This window comes from Panicum hallii, chromosome 3, assembly GCF_002211085.1.
Source record: "Panicum hallii strain FIL2 chromosome 3, PHallii_v3.1, whole genome shotgun sequence".
In the NCBI taxonomy this organism is placed as follows: Eukaryota; Viridiplantae; Streptophyta; class Magnoliopsida; order Poales; family Poaceae; genus Panicum; species Panicum hallii.
The window spans coordinates 13,122,922-13,146,492 of record NC_038044.1 but is presented as its reverse complement, the minus strand read 5'-3'; the positions used below and the strand labels follow the sequence as shown (position 1 = coordinate 13,146,492).

Genomic DNA, 23,571 nt, shown 5'->3' with positions numbered 1-23,571 from the left:
TCTTAGGGGGAAAAACTATGCATTTGTATCACCACGCTCCCGTGACCGTGGTGACACTCTGAGCTTATCCAAAGAGAACGTGCCTCCATGAACTTGCAATGACATGGACAGGGCAAGTTCGTCTCTAAGCACCAGGACAATGTGAGCATGTTCCAAAAGTGTCATTATCAAAAAAAAAAAACACGAGCGACAAATCTCCAGATGAGCGTAACATAGTGCCTTTCTCATGGACTAGCATCTCAGGCTCTCAGCATGCCCTTTCCCCTCGGATGCCAAGTGCCTAAAGTTGCAGGCATCCCAACAGAACGATCCACCACCATAAATCACGCCACTATGCTATTAGCCACTAAAACGTAATACTGTCGTGGAAAAATATTGAACACAGTGGACGGATAACAAGTTTACAGGTTCACAAACACAATGGATGCAAGTCGGTCGAGTCCTATGAGCCAAGAAGGCAGGCACGAGCAAGCACAAACCCAAGTACCATGAGACACGAGCTTTACAGAATAGAGACCTTTCACGATTTCCGGCATGACCATCACGCTTATAACAATGTGGTGAACGCTTGATAATGTGGCACATAAGAGTACCATGTACGATCTCACCTAACAATGTAAGACACCAAGGTCAGATAATGTTCACTTGCATAAGGACCAAGGACAACACTTGAAATGCCTACAATGTGACAAACTCACCTAATAATGTAACAACCCCAGTCCATAAGAATAGTCACAGCAAATGACCATAGTGAGGGTTTGGACACCTTCAGCTGTCAAACCTGCACATGTGCAGTGTCGAGTTTGTCAGAATCTGTAACAACCAACAGCGAGGATAAACACTGAAACCAGATCATAAGCTCCTCGAATATAATATCTACACTAACAAAAACATCCTCTCAGACCAGGTCCTGCACTACTTCACTGAGATTTAACTGTGAACAGAAAGATATACAACAGCAATTTTCAGAAGTCAAACCATTACAGGATCTGAGGCTGTGCAATAGAAGCAGATTTACCTGGCATTTTTGGGATACAGGATAGCCCAAAGTGCTAGACATCAGACAGTGAAATGTTGCAAGGACTCAGGAAGGCCTGGATCTTGCACAGGTCTTACTCAGACCCAAAGCAGACAGAGTCCTCTCATTAATTACCACCATCACTATGTTCATTGGCCAAAGTTCATCTCCGAGTATCTTCAGCAAAAAGTGGAATGTTGTCAACACATAGTATTAAAGCAGACAGCATACAATTAGCACATCACATATAGTTTGTTATTTATTAACGTACCGACGAGGTTTATTTTGGCGTTGACTGGGTTCATCACCTGCAACCTCTGCAAAAGGGGAAAGGCATCAAAACATTTCTAGGACACATGTGAGGCAAAGCTACAAATATAACTTAAAATAAATACTGGTGCAGAATCGTCAAGTAGAGTAAAAAGGAATCTAGATCTATTACCTGTCATATCTTGAGACTTCAACAGAGAAGAGGCATTACTTGCACTAGGATCTCTGCATACAGGAGATGCATGATGAGGCAGAAAGAATAACCATCCTCCTTTAATAACATGAAATTGAAATCCAAAAATTGCATATTGCACCACATTAGAGCATTAGACCAACATACCTGATAGAAACTGATGAAGATGCTTGTTCAGATGTTCGGGGGTAATAGCTTCCATCCACAGCTATATAAGGTGAACCATAAGGTGCTCCTAGAGCTCCGGAGGCACCGGTCAATATTGGTAGCCTTATGTCATTAGAAAATATATAAAAAAAGAGTTAATACTTAGGTACATGCTAAATAAGAGTACAATATCAGAACATTCAACTGATAAATATAATGACATCACTCAGTTTGAGCAAGTAGTATGTAAATGTGCAATAAAAATTAAGATTGCTTTACCACCCTGATATGAATGTACAAAGATGATACTTCACGTGGTTAATATCAGTATATACTCCCCCCATCAACATATAAAGAATACCAACTTAATACAATAAAGCCCCCTTACCAAGTCATCTCAGAATTGCTGAGACCAAGTTGTTGTTGAGACACAAATCCTGGCAGAGCCATACCAATTGAAGGAACACCAGGCCCAACTGGACGCTGACCTCCAAACTGCATAACTGTATGAAAGAAACAAGTTCATAGTTGGATTGATGAAGCATATGCATAAATTAAGTATGGAGAGGAGATGGTAAGCAACTGAATGATGTGTTCACACTCCCCATATTAGCACCCATTTACCAGGAAATGGTAACCCGATCACCATAACACCATGGACCTAAGATCTGGCAGTAAACGTTTTTTTTTTTTAATTTTGTAGCTTGTCACAAGATTGAAAACTCATTTCACTCCACTTATACCATTATTATGTACATAAAAATTTGCTTTCTTTTTATGGCTCAAGTGGTTCATTTCTTTGATATGCTTCACAGAGACACAAAACTGGTACAGGTCAAACGAAATTCATGTTACTCTGCCTATAATGCACAGTAGACTGTGCCTAGTACCGATTAAGAAGTAAAGTCTTTCATATAGTTATATTCTATTCTTTTGTCCTAATCCATGTTAGAATTTATCACTCATGTTATTAAACTTATATAATACTGAATGACAATACAAACCTGGCAGCAGTGCTGGGGCACCATGAAAATTTTGATCACCAAGTGTAAGGCCCATTGCCCCTGTAGCGCCAAGAACCTGAGCTCCACCATAGAGAAAAGAAGTACGCTCTTCTCCTTGGTCACCAGGCTGCCCCTTAACTGTTAATCGAGAATCAAATTTGTTTGATCCGCTGGGTGAAGAAATTTCTGGGTCATCACTCAAAACTGTTGATGTAGGTTGTACAGGTGAGATTTTATTGCTATTGCTGAATCTTGCACCAAACATCTGGGCAGGCATCCTGGGTGCTGATTGTGTAGGTGACTGAACTCGATTTTGTTGAACAACTGGACGTGCAGGCTGAACATAATCTCTGTTGGCTTGATTAGTGGCTATAGGAAATGGACCATTTGATGACAGTGCAACCGGATGCAGTGCAGGTCTATTCATTCCCTTCATAGCAGCTTCAACATGCCCAACCGATGGAACGAAGGCCTTCCCTCTCAATAAGGTACTACTAAGTTGTGCATTGCCTCCTTGACTAACTGGGAATTCTTGATTGGATGACCGCGAAGGGTAAAATGGTGGCGAAGCCGAATTCAAGTTTGAGGCAATGGTTTGCTTAATTGGATGAACTTGTTCTGGTCGAGAATTTGATGTTTGGGCTTGGTTTTGTCCCAAGTTGGTATTTGATGAAGTGTCTTCAAGACTCTGAGATCTGAATGTGATATAACATAAACAATGCCGCCATTAGTCATATATAATATGAAAAGGTGATAAGATACAAGACTGCTCAAAAAAGACAACTCACTTATTATTTTGCATTGAAGATGTATCAGTTGTACTTCTCAAACGTGGTTGATAACGCTTGGAGCCTCTTCCTCGAGCTACTCTTGGTGTATTCTTTTGACTTTTAGCATCACCATAGTAAGTGCGAGATTCTTTGGGAACAATGTCATTATTTCTGACATTATCATAGGGAGCACGAGATGGTTTTGGAACTCTGTTCTTCCCATTATCGTACAAAGCATGTCGAACATTCTTGGTGTTTTCATGGTAAGAATGAGAATCCTTTGGAACATAGCTGTAGTTCTTGCTATTATCATGATAGTATGTTCGAGATATGTTGCCTCTGAAGTTACCACGGCTAATACCACGAGTTCTACCACCGGGTCCACCACCACGTCCTCTAAAGTGACCTCCTTGATTTCTTTTTGGCTGAAAGTACAGTTGAAGAAACAGCAACTTGTTAAGAAAAGATGCATGCATAAATACAAAAGAAGCCATAACACTTACATTTTCACCATGAAAATCATGCAGATCCATCTCATCAAATCTGTCATGGACCCAGGCTTGATCCTCTTTAGGACTCCACAACTTTCTACTGTTCACTATCCTCCTACATGGGCAAGATGGAAGAATTAAACATCGATCAAAATCTCAATCATACATATCAAGCTTATATGACCGTGCATCACATCAACATTCCATATGTCAAGGTAAAACATTCATGCAAACAAAACTGAAGTTCTCTAGTCTGACTAAGCCCAAAACACAGTTCATTCACCGGTTAGGCCACCTTTTTTTCAAAAAAAGAATGTTACAGTATATAAAGTATCATTTTTTAGATGTTACAATCGACAAGAAAAATCATGTAGATGCCTCCTGTGCCTACTTCTAGAAACATTTTTCCAAAGTTCCATCCAGAACTTCACTCCATTAATATCATCCTTACCATGCACATTAAATTATTAATTACTGTGCTAAGCGCTAGAATGATGCGTGATATATTTCCATCGGTTAAACACAAGACACATGGTTTCAATTCCAAGCTTCACATCACATTTACCTTGTTTCACAGTTACTCTTGTATCCTTTCACGCTAACTCTAGATCACTATATAAAACAAAAGAAAGTTCTTTAATGCCACATCATGATTCAACTTTTTTGCTCCATGTTCTTTATATGGGAAATTTTTGCTCCATGTTTCTATAAAATAATGAAATGTCATAAGCAATGGTTGTGCATGCACAGGTTATGGCCACCGGTCCTATGGATCATGCTCAACATGCATGGTACAGCGCATACTCTTGCTATTTTCATGCCCTAAGTAAATGCATGGAAATTAAATAAGTCAGCTTTATCACAAGTTTTTTTTAACAAACTGGAATAACATTTCCTGTAATCCTTTTGCATTTTTACAATATTACTCATTGGTCAACATAATGCAGTCTTTGGATAACCTCAGATGGAACAAACTGAAAAGGGTTGTAGTTAGCTGCAGATGAAGTAGGCTAACAAAAAGTAACAATGCAACTTCTCATGGTCCAATCCTCATATCAACTGTTTTTTTCGACGAACTTCTCATATCAATTGTGGAAATAATACTAGCAGGATAAGCAACAAAATTGAAGGAGGAAAGGCCAGAACCTTTGACGCCCACGCCCACGCCCACGGCCCTCCTGGAAGCGGTCATCGTGCATGTAGAAGGCGCCGCTCGTCGGCACGGCGTAGGGCTCGTTCCCCTTCTTCTCCTCCTCTTCCCCTGGCGCTGCCTCATCCTCCTTTTCAACTTTCCCGTCCCCCGCCTCGCCCTCCTCCTGCCCCGCTGCGGCCACCGCCTCGGAAGCCACCCTCCGCCCTCCGCCACCCCCTTCCTCGAACTCCTCGTACATCTCCTCCTCGTCCTCGTACTCCTCCTCCTCGCCATCGTCGTAGGCGCCCTCATCGTACACCTCGGGGGCGCCCTGCCCGTCAGAATCCGCGTCGGATCCAGCCTTCCTCCGCCTCAAGGGCGTTCCCCCGTCCTCAGCGTCCTCCTGCCCCTCGTCGTCGCTCGCCGCGTCGCGCCGCCGCAGAGCGGCCAGGGGCGCATCGTCGAGGTCGCTCTCGTACTCCTCCTCCCCAGCCTCCGCCTCCGCCTTCTCCCTGTCGGCCATTGTTGGGAACCAAGAGATCGCGAGGTGGATCACGCGATTTCGGCGAGGGAATTAGGGCACGGGGAAGGATTCGACGGAATTTGGAAGGTTCGAGAGGCTTCCCCGGGTTGTTCTGCTTCTTGCGGGTGGTTTGCTATCCACGGGAGGAGAGGTTGGATGAGATTAAAAAAGATTTAAAAACATTGGACTGTCCAAATCCTCGTCGAATTGAAGATGTCCTTCCTGGACACTGGCAGGACGGGTCCACATAGACCACTGCATGTGGGCCCCGCTAACCGGTTTCTATGAAGGCTTTGTCGAAGTCTCGAAGAGGACTCTACTAGCCCACTTGAAAACAGACTAAGACTGAATTAAAAAACAAACTAAGACTAATCCTAGTGCATTGTATAATCACATAGCAAATATGACCTGCGCTGCTACGGACGGACATGATTTGGTATTTTTTTTATATCACTTTGTGTATATAACTAAAAAGGCAATGATTTTAGGTGGATTTTGTATTAGGCTTTTATAATTTTGTCTAGCATTTTAATTTTATTTTCCTTATGGACACATTGCATTTGGCTCAACCTAACTTGTTATTTTCAATTTTTATGGACAAAGAAATAACAAAAAAGAAGAATATAGAGTTCATTTACTTATCCTCGCTGTCAAGAAACCGGATGGAGCCGACAGCCATTCATGGTATATATTAGGTTTACTGTTCACTCTAAAATCTAAAAATTACGGTGCTAACCGACCACGTATTCATCCCATCATTATCGTGTCCCAGCACATCCCCCTCCAATTCTTCTCTCTTCTCAAACCGGTGCCCATGTTTAGTTGTTTATGATACCAATGGCCAAATAAGTTAAATCCGCCAGCATCAAATTCTCCAAATAAATCAATCGTTCCGTTCCTAAAATGTGCTTCCATTGTCTCCACTCTCCCTTCTTCGTATCTTTTCCGTGCAAATACTAAGGACTCCACCCAGTTTCATACTATTGTTTGTCTTCCTATCACTTTCCCCTGGGTGCCTTGCTTTTTGTTAAATTTCTAGGCCTCAACTCTTGCCTTTGGTCTGTACCTCTTCCTCTCTGTCTACCGCTGCGAGCATACGTGTGGTTGCTTGCATCCTTGCTCCAGCCTGCAAGGTGACACGCGGAGGGCAAGCGGAGACGATGCCACGGGTGAAAGAGGGAGCTGTAGCGGTGGCGGGAGCCTACGGGGATGATCAATATCTCTGGATTGGCAGCAATGGTCTCAAGTGCCGCCGGTGATCCGAGCTGTAGGGTGCGCAGCATGAGCAGTGGCTGGCTACAAAGTTTGAGGTACGACCGACCCCACCCAAACCATTGGAGTTCGTCCTGAAGTCGTTGTGGAACTTGACGGACGTGATTCAGGAGACAGTTGTAGGAGGCCTTGGTGAAGGAGGAGGCGACATGGCGGCATGAAGTGGGGAGCAGACGTCGCCGATTTCACAGCACGCGGCCAGCCGTCGGTTGAAAGGGAGTGTGCAATTAAAAAGAGAGAGGAGAAACAGGCCGTGGACTGTGGAGGAAAGAAAGGACGTTCGCCCACCAAGTAAAATTAGGCTCAAGCCAAAATGGACCAAGGAATCAATCATTACTTTAGAAATAGATAAAGATAAAAATAAAGATTATATGAATGTCCTGTATGATGCCGAGTTAAAAGAAGAGAGTGGGGGAGAAGAAAGATGTATCATCCAATCATCATGGATATACAGCTTTGATCAATATCTAATACTAGAAAAACGTGTCAATATTTTAGGTCCACTCCATAGACACGTAAACACAAGCACATGACAATTAATTGTATTGAGTGGCATAGAAAACAATAATACAATATAATATAATTACGATAGTGTTATTCTACATTTTAGTTGTAGCGGTTGTTCTATGCCCAACAGTCAAATTACCGACCAAACCGACCGGAAATTACTAAACCAAATTACCGAATCGCGTTCAGTAAAAGAGTGTGTACGTAGTAGCTATTACTGAAAATTTATCTAGTAATTAGTTAGGTATAGATAAACCTAGGATTAGAATAGCACATGGGTTATAACTATACATTCTTCAAAAATTATTGGTCAATGGAAAAACTACTACATTAACAATTTAACATTATTGGCCACTTGTTCCTGGTGCGGCATACGAAATAAATGGTAGGACCATTTTTTAGAAAATTATTCCTATCGTTCATTCAAGATTTCTAACCAGCTGTTCTATTTGGCAACTCAGATTTTGATGCGATGATGTTGGTATTTTTTAAAAGGAAATGTCTGCACATACTATATATGTTTCGTAATTAGGTCATCAAAGTAGCATAACCCGTTCGGAGATTTATGGACATTAATTTGTAGTGAGGCTTGAATATGCTATATCAAAGATGCATAGATATATTTGTTTTAGACAAACAGGCATGAGATCTAGCTATAGACAACGAGATCTAGCTATAAGCAAGAGAGGGGAAGATGCATGGACATTGATTAGTAGTTAGATTTGGATTCTCTCATGCTGTTTCAAAGACTTATAGACAATGAGTAGTAATTAGATATGGATTCCCACAAGCTCCATATGGAAACAAATATAATCCGTTAGTATGTGCACACATTGATTCATAGTGAGACCTGGATTCTCACATGCTATATCAAAGATGCACGGCCGTTGATTGGAGTCGTTGATAGACATGGATTCTCAAATGATCGAAGACTCATGGACATTGATTAGTTGTTAGACATGGATTCCCACATGCCTATATAAAGATGTGTGCAGGTGCAGGTAAGGTTCACATCTCTAGCAGCAGTCCTAGTACTGCAGGAATGTCCACTACTAAGGCAATCCTTCGACCTCTGATCTTTGCCTTAGCTCTTACTATGCTTGTAGCGCTTGCTCATGGGAGCTTTTACGTTCACAGAAGAAATGTTTTTAAACATTGCATGGCTGTCATAAAAAAGCATCCCCCACACCGCCACACCCCAAGTAACAAATGCACCGGTGTCGTGTTAAAAAGTAACCTAGTTGGCATTTGTTCTATCCTCACCCTAGAAGACGAGCAGAAGATAAGCGTGGAGAGGCTTGTTAGTCTCGGGCGCAGGTTTGGACAAGTGTTTACACCCGGGGCCAGATGCGGAACCGGTAATTACTGGTGCACCACCTCAATTTTTCTTTCCGAGTAACTTGAGAGCACAACCTCATCTGTCATATGGGCTACTTTTTGCAGCTTACATCATTCCAGAACTTCCGGGACCACCACTGCTGTGAAAGGCACACCCATGAGCACTCCTGAGCAGATAGAGAGCGTCGCGTTAACAATAGAATAATAAATATTTGCATATGGTTGAGATCAAAATATATTTCTGTCATGTCATGGTGCTCTGAATGAAATACTCTTCTGATCTACTATATGTGGGTTTTTGCAACTGGTGTGTAGTATGTTGAAAGCAACATGAAACGGTGAGCGCTTACGTTGAATGCATCTTCAAAATAACACAACAGGTTCCCTAAAGATATTGGTCTTCAGAGAACAAGTTAAATGGGCAAGGCATCGTTGGCTCCAAACGCGGCAACTGCTTATGCAGAACATGCTTCTGCTAGTTTGACAGTGTTGCTGTCCACTTTCTGCTTAACTTATGTAGGCAGTAGGTCGTTATGTGATGCCTTGGCCCAAGTTTAGCCACACAGAGTGCCCATTGAGCTTGTGATTTGAGCTTCTTTTTTAAAATACAAAAAAAATGACAGTAGTAAGGTTTAGCCTGGTTTCGCTTAATATACGGGGCACAAATTCTTATATGAAACTGCCGTGCTCTATCTTTTTAGTTAAAAAAATATAAAGATATAAATCCAAAGCACCTGCAAAAGCCTCTGATTTCTGAAATTTGGAGAACTTATCCGTGTTTCGATTGGGCTTCACGTTTTACAAAAGCTGGACGCGTGAACCAACCCTGCGCTGCGCAAGCGGCAAGCCCACCATGAGTCCGTTTTGCGCCGCATACAAAGATCTGGCGCCTGTAATTGGGTAAATCTACACCCTCCAAATTATGATCGTGCGGCAGCGATAAGCGGGACAACATCAGTGTGGTAATGGGAAAAAGGATACGAATCCGCGCCTGCAAGTTGCAACAAATCTGGCTCCAAGATTGGGCCCCCATTTCCATGCTCCAAGCCCCGCCGCCGCCGCCGGCGACGACGCCATTGTCGACCCTGTCCTCCTCCTCCGTCGTCGTCGCCCGTCCCCGGCGACCCGCATACCACCTCGCTTATGTTAAGATCTCTCTCTTTGCTACTCCTACACTCATCGCTCCCCTCCAGGCCGACCCCATCTAGGCTCCTCTCTTCCGCCGCCGCCGCCGCCTCCGTACCCGCCTCCGGTGCTCCAAATGCCCGCGCGCATGGAACCGTCTCTGCCGTGCTGGAGATCGTCGGCCCCATCGAGCTCCTCTTCCCGGCCTCCGAGGCGCGCCTCTACGTGCGCCTCGTGCGGCGCTGCGCGCGCGACGCCCTCGCCGCGGGCGCCGCCGCCGCCCACGCGCACGTAGTTAAACGCGGATTTGCGTCCGACGTGCTCGTATCCAACGTCCTTCTGGATTCGTATGCCAAAGGAGGCTCTCTGGCGGCCGGACGCCAATTGTTCGACGAAATGCCCGACAGGGACGTCGCGTCCTGGTGTACCGTCATTGCCGCGCACGCCAGCCGTGGGCTCTTCGTTGAGGCAATCGGGATATTCAAGGAGCTCTTGTCCTCTGATCAGGTGAAGCCAAACCGGTTTGTCATCTCATCAGTGCTGAACGCCTGTGCCAGGTCTGGTGTCATGGAGCTTGGGCTCATGGTGCATGGGTTGGTGGTCAAATCTGGCTTGGGCGCTGATAGATTTGTGGAAGTTGGATTTGTTGACATGTACGCGAAATGTGGCAATGTGGGTGATGCTATTAGGCTGTTTAATAAAATTCCAGTGAAGAGCTCCGTTGCTTGGAATGCAATGATCTCTGGTTTTGTTGAGAATAATTGTTTCGTAGAGGCTGCTGAGCTTTTTCGGGATATGCATAGAGTTGGCATGGCAGTGGATGTGGTGACTTTGAGGGTAGTAGCTGGTGTTGCGGCTGTTCTGGGAACATTTGATCTTTCTAGGAACATTCATGTTTGCGCACTTAAAGTGGGCTTGGGATTAGATTGTTTTGTTGTATCTGAACTGATCAAGTCAGCCGGGAGGGTAGGTGAAACTCAGTACATTGGAAAGCTTGTTGCTGCAGTTAGAAGGCCTGATGCATCTTTGTATTCTTTGGCTATTTCAAGCTACCACTCAAATGGTTGTCAGGTTGAAGCAGTGACACTTGCAGAAGTTTTTCTTTCTTCAGGTCTCAGTTTGAGAGAAGGAGACATGGTTACAGTGCTAGATATATGTCAAATAGAAGAGGAGGTTCAACAAATGCATGCTTTTAGTTTGAAAACTGGAAGGTTCTGTTATACTAATGTATGCAATGCTCTTATGTCGGTATATTCTGAACTTGGATCACTGATGTGTGCGGAATCAATCTTCAAAACTATGCAATCACCAGATATTGTATCATGGGCTGGAGTCATGGCAGGCTGTGTCAAGAACCTCCAATATGAAAGAGCATGCAGTTACTTTAAGCAGTTAAGTGATGCTGGAGCACCTCTAGATCAGCATTGTATTGCTACTGTCGTGAATGCCTGCACCGGTCTTCAGGACTTGGATAAGGGAAGGCAGATTCACTCTTTAGCTCTTAAACTTGGGCTGCTACTTGCTGATTACGTCAGTGCATCACTAGTAAACATGTATGCAAAATGCCATAGCATTGAGGGCGCTGGTGAGCTATTTTCCCATGCGGTGTTCCCACAAAATTTAGTTGTAATCAATGCCATGCTTTCTGGATATTGCTGGAATTTCCTGCCAGAGAAAGCTCTGCTGCTCTTTTATAGGGAATATCAGTTTGGTCTGCGTCCTGATCAGTTCACTTTCTCAATTGTTCTCGGTGCATGTTCTGATATAGGAGCAAAGAAGGCTGGTGAGCAGATCCATGGCTACCTTGTAAAAGTTGGTTCTGAATGCTTGGATGTCATTGTTGGAAATGCTATCATAGACCTTTATGTTAAGTGCGGATGCATTGCAAGTGCTTGTAGATTCTTTCATAGCATGAAGAGTTGGAACATCAATTCATATGCCATGTTAATGTTGGGTTATATTCAGAACAGATGCAGTGATGAAGCTCTTCAGCTTTTCTCTAAGATGCAGCATAGTGGATTGCGTGCAAATCGTGTCACCTTCGCAAGAATCTTACGGGGTTGTGCTGATCTATGTGCTATTGATTTGGGAAGACAACTGCATGCTTCCATCATAAAAATGGGCCTGCTTTCTGATGTATATGTCACAAATGCACTTGTAGGAATGTACACAAAATCTGATGTTTGGACTGAATCAATAAGAACTTCTCAAGAAACTTTGGCAGGCAATGTTCCAGAACAGGATACGACAGATAATTTCAGTTCAGAACAAAGGTACGCAAGCAGAGATCTTGAAGAAGTTGGGTTGTTCACATTGGATGAAGAGAATGACCATGCAAGTTTGGTTGATGCTCGGAAGAACTACATTGCTGCTGCTTCTCAATTCTATGGAAATCCACTTCCCATTCATGTGGTTGGACGTGAACTTGGGATCGAGACCAACATAGAGAATGGAAAAAATGCCAAGTACAATAGGAGTAAGCTTTTGCTATATTACAACGATGGCAACTATCAGGGAAATATATATGGATCGATTAAGTTATTTAACTTGTTTCAAGAGGGCAGCAGAAAATCTGATCATTTAGTCCTCGTTGTTTCCATTGATGGTGGAAATTCAAAGATAAAGGATGTAGGATTTGTTAATGTGGAACCAGTGAAAAGATATGGTAGTGTCCCTGCACTTGTTTTTCCTCCTTGACAAACTATAGTGCATGATCAGAAGTAGAGTTTGGCCTGCGATTCTTTATTCAGCAAAACTGAACTGCCATGTCAACATATTGGCAAGCAAGGAAAACCAACTAGCATAGGCCAGAGTCCATGCATCAGCAACTTCTCAGATCGACTCAAGTGTATGATGAGCTGGTTGGCATAAAAAAGGTGTCTAGCACTCCATGTTTTTATTTTTGTTACTTTTCACTTTTCAGTATATGGTGAACATATAATGATTTTGACAATTTCTTTCATGCAGGAGACACGCTCAAACATTTCCAAATGAGGGGAAAGTAGGCTGGGGAAATCAGCTTGAGCTTTGAACATCGATGTGAGTTAAGGTTCATAAAGTTTGTTAAACAAATTTTGAAATTGCCTTAAGCACATGCTTTTTACCTATACCTCTTTTGCTGCTATTCCATCTTGCACTGTATAAGTATTAATCTCTCTTTTAGCCTAGTCCAATTATAATATCAACTATCATGTATAGAAAAAAAGAAGTGCAGTCCCTTAGTCAGTTATTTTGCATCATTTGCCAATATCCATCCGCTTCATTTGTGTAGTTGTGGAACTATCAAACTTAAAAGCAAGTGAATGAGCCCAAGAACACAGCCTTAGTCGACATTTTCTTATCTGACTTCTTTCTGTTTTGTGGTTCATCTATCAACACTGAAACATAGCTTTGACACACCAAGACTATATGCATATCATTGCTTCGTTCTGCGGTCACACCACTTGATCTGCCTTTTGTGTAATATTGGTATTCAATATCTTGAGGAGATGTTTCCTTTATAGTGAAATGAGAACGCATGGATCAGTGGATGTATTTTTGCAACGTGTGTGTTCGATAGTCTATGGCCAACTGGCATTGTGTGTTCCATGCAAGGCCTACTAGTTCCTGTGTAGGTTCAATCTTTAGTAAAATGAAATTGCAAATAACTATTATGTAGAAGAACTATAGCAAAACAATCTGTTTTTTTTTCTTTTGAAATTTCTTCTTGCTATTCCATCAAAATTACCCATGCTAGGTTCTGACTTCTGGTTGGTCAAGCCTAACATCGTATACTTCCCATGATTGGTGAATCCATTTCTGGCTTAGCAAATATTTGTTCATTTTGATAGGTACTGGCATTAAACTTGCATGAAATGGGTATTACAGCAGAAGGAACAAAATTGAAGAATGGCGTGCATTTTGATGCATCATTCCTAGCTATCATATGCAAATTCAGCAACATCAACGTAAGCTTGTCCGCTCTCCTACAATTATATTTCTTTTGGAACTTATGTCTGAGATGTGTGTTCTTTCTGAAAGTTCAAATACGATTGGTACCAGGAAGCTGATCTTACTATAGTATGACATTCTCACCCACCATATGATCACTAATTCATAGTACATGTATTCTGCTCTGCCTTGCTGTGGCCAATTATGCAGTTCCTATTTGATGGTGCTGGAGCTAGATGTCTCGAGTTCCGTAAACCAAACAGATACAGTGTTGTAGCTTGAAACAATACTCATAGAACTGTTTGATCATACTGTATTACACATTCGTCTTTCTAAGCCATATTCACACTAATATGTACTGGCATACGCAGCTAGCACAATATTTTCCTTAAAGAGAGGTCTCATGCTAACATGGCTTGCTTGTTCTGTCGTTCATCAGGGCCTGAAAGAAGAATAGAAGAGAAGGTACCCACAGCATCACCCAGTGAAACACCAATATTGGTGGACTGCAGGTGTCTGAAGCAAGAAACTTCAAGGCATTTTTGCCATTATATAACCTAACTGCCATGCACCTTATTTTTTCGGTTGGTGCATCAGGATTATACTGTATTGTTGTACTGACTTGAGGCTGTAAGCTGTATATAGCGAGAACTAGATTTAGGCATTGTGTTATTTATACTTGTACTGTACAGGCCTGATGACACGCTGGATTCAGCTGCTGTTCTGGAAACTGTTGCTAAGGTCTCCCGTATTGTCATTCACCAGTACTACAAACCCAGTGAGTTCTCTCTCCTATTGAAACATATGTCAGATCGAAGTCGACGTGATTTGTTCTGTGATGTTTATCTTCCCTACTTTATTCTGATGCTCATCTATCCAATTTCAAGTAGATTTTGCTACTGCTAGGAGAATGGCAACCTAATCAAAATCAATACAAAGGAAGAAGCACCTTGATCGAGCAGGAGAGGCTTTTAAAGGTTTGGCCCTACTTCACAGTCGAAAGTAGATTAACAGAGGGGTTAGCAGAGAGTTCCCTCTTGGGCTATGGCGACTGTTCACTTCGAACCTCATCTTCACCGGGAGCAATTACTTATCCTCGGAGGCTCACATTTGGCGTGACTCTGATTCAATGGAATTGTTTGCTCCATTTGATCAATGTTGTATCACGTTTGTATTGCGCATGTTATGAAAGAAACAATGAACCACTGTTCCGTTTACTTCAAGAGGTTGCCGGCTCTCCTTTTGTTTGCACATTCTCCTTTTTTTCCGATCTGAGCTCTGAACTTCTAAAGAAATTGCAGCGAGCCTTTCTTTTTCCGGGGGAAAAAGTGCAGAGAAGCTTGAGGGCCGTATGCATGGCAAGTGCACGCGATGCAAAAATATGATGGCTACAAGCGTGGATTAGCTGAGACCTGAACCAAAACTAACCCAACGATTTCAATGATCTGCGAACTGCGACCCGATTTGTACCTTGCAAGCCGGGAATGGGCCTCCAATTCTCTGGCTACATGAACACCTCTGGCAGCAGCAGGGCATACAGCACGAGCACAAAGCTCCCGGTCTCTCGCCGAGCTCATCACACGTTGGCAGCGTGTGTCGTTCAAAACACGCCACTTCCGAACGATCTTTCTCGTGATCCCGACCGGGAGTTTGGATCGGACGGTGGCTGGTGATCCCGTGCCGAACTAGCCAGCATCTCATCGTCCATGCATTCCGCGACGCACCTGCCTGCCACCCAATCAATCTCGCGCAAAACCTCTGCAATGGCATTGCTTCCCCCGCGACACGCCCGCGAAGAAATCTCCCCACGCTCCTCGCCCGCTTCGCCGATGCGAGACCGCTCCTCCAACTCCAACCCCGCCTCCCGCGACGCGTAGGCGTAGCACCAAAACCCCACCGCCGCCTCGCCGCCGGCCGCTGCTTTGTCCCCTCCACCTCCCATGGCGCCCCGCCCCGCCGCCGTCGCCTTGGCCGTGGCCCTGTTCCTGCTCCTGCTCCCTGCTCCCGCGGCGGCGGCGGCCGCCGTGGGCGTGAACTGGGGCACGATGATGTCGCACCCCATCCACCCGTCCGCGGTGGTCGAGATGCTGCGCGCCAACGACGTCGACCGGGTGAAGCTCTTCGACGCCGACCCCTGGACGGTCGCCGCCCTCGCCGGGTCGGGCGTCCAGACCATGCTCGCCGCGCCCAACGACCAGCTCGAGTCGCTCGCCCGCGACCCGCGCCGCGCGCGCGACTGGGTGCGCCACAACGTCACCGCCAACCTCAACGCCGGCGTTGACGTCAGGTACCCCACCGACTGCCGCTCGCTTCTTCCGCTCCCAGTGTCGTTATTAGCAACGTCCTTGTACACCCTAGCGCGCTCTGGTCTCTGGTGCGTTCGGTAGATCGGCCTGCGGGATGCCCCGCTGATTTGCGTTGTATGATGACCAGTGTTGAGATGAGGAGCCTTCGAGCGCGCGCGTGCTGAGTGCTTGACTGCTTGTGCGGTACTGGGTGGGACGTGCTGTGTTCTGGTGCGCGGAAAATTTTTGATAGAATGCCAGCACAATGTGACATGGAGGTCCGTATGCTGGTGATTGCGTAGTGCTTGATGCATAGCGGGATGTTGCAACGATATTTGCATGTTTTTAGTTCATGCGAAATGGATGCAATGCTTGCGCTGCTGTTTGTTCAGTTCAGACATTCAGGTTTCTCTTGCTGTTTAGAAGATATGGTTACTTACAGTTACAGGCAAGTTCAGTAGTGCATTCTTTGTGTAGTGTCAGATGCCAGAGGCGGCCACCGCTGCATGCATGGCAGTGCAAGGTTCATGTTGGTTGTAGAGCATCACCAGACTTTGCATGCTGGTTCGCTCACAAGGAAGTTGTATTGTATATATGTATTCTACTGTGCTTTGATTTGTTCTATAAAATGCTGCGTGTGGGCCATACGTGCAGCTTGCCGTGTGCTTAAATTGTGTTGCATGTGAGATGAAACACTGTCTATTCATAGTAGTATCAGCTATATATCAAGCATGTCATAGTAAGTGAGCAAGTAAAACACTAGAGTAGTCTAATCAATTGGCCACCATTTGTAGGCTCTAACTATATAAGCCGACAACTGAAGTCAGTATGAACTTTATGTTTGACTTATGTTGCACTAAACATACATGGCTTTGAGAATATTTTGTGATAATTTAAATATATGTTTGACTGGTGAGGATCTAGGAACCATAAAGCATGTGTTGCATCATAATTTGGTATTCTTGAGTTTTTCTGGACTTCAGTGCATCTGCCAGTGAAATTGTAATAGCATGTTTAGGTAGTGAGCTTTGTGCTTTTATTTCACTAAGTTGAAATTTTCTCTTGTCCATGAATAGTAGTATCATTTGTTCATAGCGCACTTATTTTTTCTCGTCTTTTCCCTTAAGATGATCCTTATAAACTAAGATGCAGTATTCACTTTTTTTGAGATACACAAAGCACAATGGTCACGCTTATTAATCATTAATCCACCATCCTCATGGATATAAGCTGAGCACGGTTATTCGTTGAAATCGATGCACAGAATTATGCTATGGTCTTTTTTAGTGGCCTTATCATGACCAGTCCCGATACCTTAATTATATGCCAATTATTCAGGTATGTGGCTGTTGGCAATGAACCTTTTCTGAAGAGCTACAATGGCAGCTTCATCAACATTACCTTTCCTGCACTCAAGAATATGCAGAAAGCTCTAAATGAGGCTGGCTTTGGCCAAGGCATCAAGGTAGTTGTGCCGCTCAATGCTGATATCTACAGCTCCCCTGAGAACAAACCAGTGCCATCTGCTGGGAGTTTTCGCAAGGATATTAATGACCTCATGGTTGACATTGTTAATTTCCTCCATGTGAATGATGCGCCCTTTGTGGTTAACATCTACCCATTTCTCAGCCTCTACCAGAATCCCAACTTCCCACTGAATTTCTCCTTCTTTGATGGTGCTACCAAGCCAGTGTATGATCAAGGAGTGGTCTACACCAATGTGTTTGACGCCAACTTCGACACGCTTGTCTGGTCATTAAGAAAAGCTGGTGTGCCCGACATGAGAATCATTGTTGGTGAAGTTGGCTGGCCAACGGATGGCGATAAGAATGCTAACGTCAAATATGCACAGAGGTTCTATAGTGGTTTTCTGAAGAAGATGGCCAAAAATGTCGGGACACCTCTGAGACCCGGTCACATGGAAGTTTACCTGTTTGCGTTGATTGATGAGAACCAGAAGAGTGTTCTGCCTGGACGCTTTGAGCGTCACTGGGGACTATTCACATATGATGGAAAACCAAAGTTCTCTATGGATCTCAGTGGAAATGGCAAGGTCAATTATCTGGCTGAAGTGAAAGGGGTGCAGTACTTGCCATCACAGTGGTGTGTATTCAACAAGGATGCAAAGGATAAGTACAAAGATCTGCCAGCCTCTGTAAACTATGCATGCTCAAATGCAGATTGTACACCACTGGGGTATGGGTCCTCATGCAATGGTCTCAGCCATGATGGGAACATATCATATGCGTTCAACATCTACTTCCAGACGATGGATCAGGATGTCAGAGCCTGTTCTTTTGGAGGTCTTGCAAAGATCACAACGACAAACGCTTCACAAGGAGGGTGCTTGTTTCCAGTACAGATTCTGAGCGTTTCAGGAAGAGTGGTGCCACTGATATTTTTGCCTCTATCCTTGGTTCTGTTAGTCTCTGTATTCACTCTACTATAGACATGGGAGGACAGTAGTAAGCACTGACATATTAGGTGATTGAAGCTGTAATAGGTTTGCACATGACAGAGGAAAGAAGAGTCACTCCAGATGAAGCTGGAGGAAGACAAAATTGTCGAACTGAGTCGTTCTCTCTGTGTGGTGCTGGCAGACTGGCAGTAGTACCTCTGCACTAACTTTGGATAGTGAGAAAGCTACAATTTGACATATGTGATCGGGAGAAGCTAGAATTTCTTATCTCTACTTTTCAGTTGACTGCCTTGCGTATCTACAAGTGTTAAGTCCTGAAATCTTTTATTGCTATGCTGGCTGCAGATATTGTACAGCAACATGACTTTCACTTTCCTTTTTGATACCAGATACTGATGGTACCTGTTTACTAGGCACCAGTCGGTCATCTATGAAATGAACATTTTGCACGGCTTACCTGTCCTGCCCTGTACCTGCGGATTTGGTGTCATCTGGATGTGTGAACCAAGTGAAGGAAACAGTTTCTTCTGTGTCATACAGCTACACTGGTTTCGCAAGTGTGATATTTTTCTGTTGAGTCACTTCTCTAGGGAGAGAATTTAGTACTGATTATTGTCCCTTTTCAGTGCTCTTTGTTCCATTTTCGATTATCTTATTTCTTTGAGAACATATCTCCTTATTTCCTTTTGGTCTAGTCAGTTCAGGCAAACCTAACAGGATCTGTGAAAGATCATACATTTTGGAGTCAGAAACATATGGCTAATTCGTGACGAAATTCTGGACGATAACAAATATTTAGGTATGGTACCTCTTGTGCTTTTACATGCTTCTCCCTGATGTCCGACCAAATTACACATGAGTCGCTTTAATTTAGATTCCCCTCAAGTTATGAACATTGATTGCTCATTAATCACGGTATGGTGTGGGGCGGGTACCCGAATCTAAGTTGTTGTTTTGTCAATTCGGAATTTATTTTTTGATCGGCACATAGTGGAACCTCTATCTTTTCACTGAACTTTTTTTCAAGGATATGAAATTCTAGATTCATTTCGCAATTATTGATTATTCGCCCACTCAAGAAAGTCGCACGGCTTAATTAAATTCGCATTGTTCGCTAACATGCAGATTTCAATTGTAAGCCTGTCCAGCTAGCCAGCTACTGTTGCTAGCACTTAGCTCCACACTAGATTGAAAGGTAAAGATGCCACATCAGCGACATGTTGATTCCCCTATCCTTGACATGCATGTGCTGCGTTGAATTCTTTTTTTTTCGATACGCGTTGAATTCCTGCGAGTCGTTTCGAAGTGAATGCGTCGCGGAGGATGGAGAAGTTAAACTCAGCGCTGGCTGACACACACCGCTCCGCTGACAATGAGGTTAGCACTTGATCCATCCCTTTGTCTTTAACCACTCTTTGACTAGTTCTTGGACCCTATCCGAATTGCTGTCAGGCAAAAAAGTTTCTATGACCACTATTTACTCGTTGACGAAAATGAAGGTCCGTACAGAATAACGGCAACTCTTGAGGGTGAATCTGCAAGCTCCCGAGGCAAATATCCACCGTCCCTTGCAGCTGTATTTATACCCGCCCCCTTCCCAGAAACGAAACCAAGCAGCAACGGAAAGACGCGCGCACGCACGGCTCGCGCTCCAACGCCCAGAGGCCAGATCCCTCCCATTTCAGGAAAAGAGAAGATTCCGCCGTCCAATCCCGAGCCGAGCCGCTCCGTTGATTCGGGGGGGATGGCGCCGAAGGAGAGCGAGCAGAGTCCGGCCGAGGCGGCGCCCGCACCGGCTGAGCGGAGCATCCCGGAGGAGGCGCGGCGGCTGCTGCGCGAGCTGGCGGTGGAGTGGGAGGACGTGGCCGGCTGCGGCCGGGAGCCGGAGGTGGTGCCGCTCAAGGGCGCCATGACCAACGAGGTGTACCAGGCGCGGTGGCCCACCGGCGGCGAGGAGAGGGAGGCGCGGACGGTGCTGGTGCGGGTGTACGGGGAGGGCGTGGAGCTGTTCTTCGACAGGGAGGACGAGGTGCGCACGTTCGAGTGCATGTCGCGACACGGCCACGGACCGCGCCTCCTCGGCCGCTTCCCTAACGGCCGCATCGAGGAGTTCATCCACGCCAGGGTGCGCATTCGCCTCCCTCTCTCTCTCTCTCTCTCTGTCCTTTTTTTTTCAACCATTTTATTTGTCTGCTACTCTGCTTCCACGAAGTAGGATCGGCCGTTCTTGTTCTCTATCTTTGCCATTCGTTTCGAGGCTAACCTTTCTTCAACCCTTTTCGGAAGGAACCTGTCTCTTCTCTAGTTTTCTTTGGAATCTTTTGCTGCCTTTTGGGTGGGTAAGTTGGAAACACACGGTACTGCATAAATTTGTCAGTTTAGTTGATCACTAGACAACCCCCTAATCTAGAACCTAGTTTCCATTGATACACTCACTAATACTAACATCATATTAGGCGTTTTCTTTCATATCATAGGAAGAATTGAGTGATGTTGTTTGGTTCGTTCAGGAAAAAAGAGGGAGGGATATTGTTTTAAGGTTCAACCAACAGAAAAGGATACTATGAATGCATTATTTCATTCTTGGACGAGACAATGCCACATCTTGGACTGATGTAATGGTATGTAAATGCGTGTCATCAATTACTTGCGTGTTGATGTGCGGCTGTTTCTTTCTTTGAAACCTTCTTCCCCTGATGGTGTGTACTATCATAAATTTCAACCGTTTGGCTTTCGAAATCTTATCTGAAAACGATAATTTAAGTCTCTACTCAGTGAACTAACCAATTTAATAATATTGGCACGGTTTTCCTACTACTCTTGAGACTAAGTGTATTTTAAATTGTTTTCTTGATACGTCTCCGAGATACTTGTTGTGACAGAAAACATTGAAATATTTGGCACCGGCCAGTTGACATTTCTTCTTGCTGATATCTGGTAGTAGTTGTAACATGTAGGATTCAAGATACGGAAACGCTAATAGGTCAGATTGTGTGTATCTGCTTGGCTTAATTACTCGACAAGACTAGGTCAGATTGATGAAGTGAAAGGTCTTTTCATGGAAAATATGTGAATAAAAAATGGTTAAAACGTCACTCTTTATTCTCCATTTTTCTGTACCATATTAAAGATAAAGCATCTTGTTCTCTTTACTTGCTAAATACAAAGGACAAAACATGCAGCATTAGTTTTCATTTTACCATGAAGTGAAGCATCATATCCATTCTGTACAATTTAGGAAGAAAGTTGATGTAATTATTCCCTTCAGACACTTTCAGCTGCTGACCTGCGTGATCCGGAGATTTCAGCTATTATAGCCTCCAAATTGAGGGAATTTCACAAGCTTGACATGCCTGGTCCAAAATCTGTGCTCATTTGGAAAAGATTAAGGTACTGGTGATTTTTTCTAAACATTTGTTATTGTAAAACGAAAATTATCAACAAAGTAAAGTACTAACTGTAACAGAGCCTCATTTGCAGGAACTGGCTCAAAACTGCCAAGAACTTGTGCTCCTCTAATGAAGCCAAAGAGTTCTGCTTGGATAGCATGGAGGAGGAGATCACTGCATTGGAGAATGAATTTTCAGGGGAACGTGAATGCATAGGATTTTGCCATAACGATCTCCAGTATGGAAATATCATGATTGATGAAGAGACCAAACTGCTGACCATCATTGTAAGTTCTTGTTATTTAGCTTATGTTTTGTTCACTAATTCTGTTTTTCATAAGTAATTAGCTTATCCTGAACGTCATATATTTAAAAGCAGAGGTTGTACATGTTGCAGCATGTCTGTTATGGCCTCTTTGCTTTTAGTCTGTCATAGGTTTCTGAACCGGAAGCTTTGCTTCATCTTTGAATGACTATCCCATCTGACTATTCTGAATAAGTTGGAAAAATGTATTGCTATGATCTTACTTTCTCGCCTAACGCCTTTGCAGGACTATGAGTATGCAAGTTTTAACCCAGTTGCCTATGACATCGCAAACCATTTTTGTGAGATGGCTGCGGACTACCATTCAGAAAAGCCGCATGTACTGGACTACACTAAATATCCAGGTACCAAATATATTTGAAGCTATTGATTTCTCATTCTTATTTTCATCTTAGATACCTTGATGGGATCTATTTTTGTCCACTCATCCTTGCTTTTATGCTCATATCGCAACAGATACCCATGAGCGGAAGCAATTTGTGCAGACGTACTTGAGCTCATCAGGTAAGCACAAAATTAATCATCAATTCATCAGCATCAATTTAATCCCCCTTAGAAGCTTACAAAACAGCATTAATTCTTTTTTTTCTCACTGCAATGTCTAACAGGTGAAGAATCTGACGCGGAGGTAGAAAATCTGATCAAAAGCATTGAGAAGTACACCCTTGCCAGCCATCTAGTTTGGGGCCTCTGGGGAATAATTTCGGTGGGTTTTGCTCATGCAGATTCCACCACTCGTGTTACCTGTATTCCCGAATACCATGTCTGCCATCCATTGAAAACTCGCATCCTCTGGCTGCAGGAGCATGTCAATGATATCGACTTCGACTACAAGGAGTACGCGAGGCAAAGGTTCGAGCAGTACTGGCTGAAGAAGACAACGATCCTAACTGCTCAGACTGCTGAATAGATCCCGAGCATCAGGTTCTGCACCGATGGCCTCTGCTGCACATAGCTCGTCCAGTGTTGTCGACGTATTGAGACTTGAGATCTGTCCCTGGGACACAAGGTTGTGAGGAAAGGGAGATAAAAAAAAAGGTTGTGAAGAAAGGCTGAGCCCACAGGCCAGGTCAGGCATCCAGGGCTTTATTCGTTTGGTAGTTCGGTTGTTCATAGTGTAAGGCGACAGGTGTCAGTGAGCCCTGATTGCTCTCTGTACGATGGAATGATCACTTTCTGTATGTGCTTGCTTGGTTTGTGGCTGGCTGAGTACTGCATTTATGTCTTCAGTTTATGGAAAATATGTCTATTGGGTCTCAGATAAAGAGTTCCTGATGCGGGTTGTGCACCTGTGCATGCTTGTTCTTCGATCTTGAGACTTGAGAGAATGGCAGAATCAGCAATACCAAAGAAGATTGAAAGACCATGAGCTTAACACAATTCCGTCAAGTATTGGACCATATGGGCTCTTGAGTGAACAAGAAGCGGACAAA

General features: G+C 44.0%; 4 protein-coding genes across 9 annotated transcripts; 3 read left to right on the top strand and 1 right to left on the bottom strand.

Moving 5' to 3' along the window:
• Nucleotides 1-319: 319 nt before the first annotated feature.
• On the bottom strand, nucleotides 320-5,705 carry LOC112886899 (protein MLN51 homolog). Its single transcript, XM_025952919.1, has 11 exons — nucleotides 5,040-5,705; nucleotides 3,906-4,008; nucleotides 3,421-3,827; nucleotides 2,633-3,327; nucleotides 2,017-2,131; nucleotides 1,629-1,751; nucleotides 1,461-1,513; nucleotides 1,290-1,335; nucleotides 1,019-1,195; nucleotides 699-781; nucleotides 320-608 (listed from the first exon to the last, which is right to left on the bottom strand). The coding sequence occupies exons 1-9, from the start codon at nucleotides 5,546-5,548 to the stop codon at nucleotides 1,168-1,170; spliced, it is 2,079 nt and encodes a 692-aa protein (XP_025808704.1). The 5' UTR covers nucleotides 5,549-5,705; the 3' UTR covers nucleotides 320-608; nucleotides 699-781; nucleotides 1,019-1,167.
• Nucleotides 5,706-9,632: 3,927 nt separating this feature from the next.
• LOC112884020 (pentatricopeptide repeat-containing protein At4g39530-like) lies at nucleotides 9,633-14,964 on the top strand. 5 transcript variants are annotated; one of them, XM_025949314.1, is made up of 6 exons: nucleotides 9,633-12,666; nucleotides 12,758-12,829; nucleotides 13,621-13,737; nucleotides 14,160-14,232; nucleotides 14,413-14,498; nucleotides 14,611-14,964. In XM_025949314.1, exon 1 carries the CDS (start codon nucleotides 9,809-9,811, stop codon nucleotides 12,485-12,487), a length of 2,679 nt encoding a protein of 892 aa, XP_025805099.1. In that variant the 5' UTR covers nucleotides 9,633-9,808; the 3' UTR covers nucleotides 12,488-12,666; nucleotides 12,758-12,829; nucleotides 13,621-13,737; nucleotides 14,160-14,232; nucleotides 14,413-14,498; nucleotides 14,611-14,964. The 5 variants fall into 5 exon arrangements, with proteins under 5 accessions (XP_025805099.1, XP_025805101.1, XP_025805096.1 ...); XM_025949316.1 differs by having other exon boundaries at nucleotides 14,608-14,958; XM_025949311.1 differs by having other exon boundaries at nucleotides 14,160-14,498.
• Nucleotides 14,965-15,470: 506 nt separating this feature from the next.
• Nucleotides 15,471-20,946, top strand: LOC112884022 (glucan endo-1,3-beta-glucosidase 8-like). 2 transcript variants are annotated; one of them, XM_025949319.1, is made up of 5 exons: nucleotides 15,471-16,007; nucleotides 17,344-19,223; nucleotides 19,550-19,619; nucleotides 19,731-19,801; nucleotides 20,935-20,946. In XM_025949319.1, exons 1-2 carry the CDS (start codon nucleotides 15,661-15,663, stop codon nucleotides 18,452-18,454), a joined length of 1,458 nt encoding a protein of 485 aa, XP_025805104.1. In that variant the 5' UTR covers nucleotides 15,471-15,660; the 3' UTR covers nucleotides 18,455-19,223; nucleotides 19,550-19,619; nucleotides 19,731-19,801; nucleotides 20,935-20,946. The 2 variants fall into 2 exon arrangements, with proteins under 2 accessions (XP_025805104.1, XP_025805103.1); XM_025949318.1 differs by lacking the exon at nucleotides 20,935-20,946 and adding an exon at nucleotides 19,924-19,988.
• On the top strand, nucleotides 20,133-23,408 carry LOC112884023 (probable choline kinase 2). The gene is made up of 7 exons (XM_025949320.1): nucleotides 20,133-20,549; nucleotides 21,693-21,814; nucleotides 21,905-22,100; nucleotides 22,365-22,482; nucleotides 22,595-22,642; nucleotides 22,747-22,844; nucleotides 22,941-23,408. The coding sequence occupies exons 1-7, from the start codon at nucleotides 20,169-20,171 to the stop codon at nucleotides 23,046-23,048; spliced, it is 1,071 nt and encodes a 356-aa protein (XP_025805105.1). The 5' UTR covers nucleotides 20,133-20,168; the 3' UTR covers nucleotides 23,049-23,408.
• Nucleotides 23,409-23,571: the final 163 nt, after the last annotated feature.

Coding starts and splice junctions, on each gene's coding strand:
- LOC112886899 (XM_025952919.1), bottom strand. CDS start 5,548: ATGGCCGACAGGGAGAAGGCGGAGGCGGAGGCTGGGGAGGAGGAGTAC. Junction 3,328..3,420: donor TCTTCAATGCAAAATAATAA/GTGAGTTGTCTT, acceptor TATCACATTCAG/ATCTCAGAGTCTTGAAGACA. Junction 1,336..1,460: donor GAAGTCTCAAGATATGACAG/GTAATAGATCTA, acceptor CCCCTTTTGCAG/AGGTTGCAGGTGATGAACCC.
- LOC112884020 (XM_025949314.1), top strand. CDS start 9,809: ATGTTAAGATCTCTCTCTTTGCTACTCCTACACTCATCGCTCCCCTCC.
- LOC112884022 (XM_025949319.1), top strand. CDS start 15,661: ATGGCGCCCCGCCCCGCCGCCGTCGCCTTGGCCGTGGCCCTGTTCCTG. Junction 16,008..17,343: donor AACGCCGGCGTTGACGTCAG/GTACCCCACCGA, acceptor CCAATTATTCAG/GTATGTGGCTGTTGGCAATG.
- LOC112884023 (XM_025949320.1), top strand. CDS start 20,169: ATGGCGCCGAAGGAGAGCGAGCAGAGTCCGGCCGAGGCGGCGCCCGCA. Junction 22,483..22,594: donor GGACTACACTAAATATCCAG/GTACCAAATATA, acceptor ATATCGCAACAG/ATACCCATGAGCGGAAGCAA. Junction 22,643..22,746: donor GACGTACTTGAGCTCATCAG/GTAAGCACAAAA, acceptor AATGTCTAACAG/GTGAAGAATCTGACGCGGAG.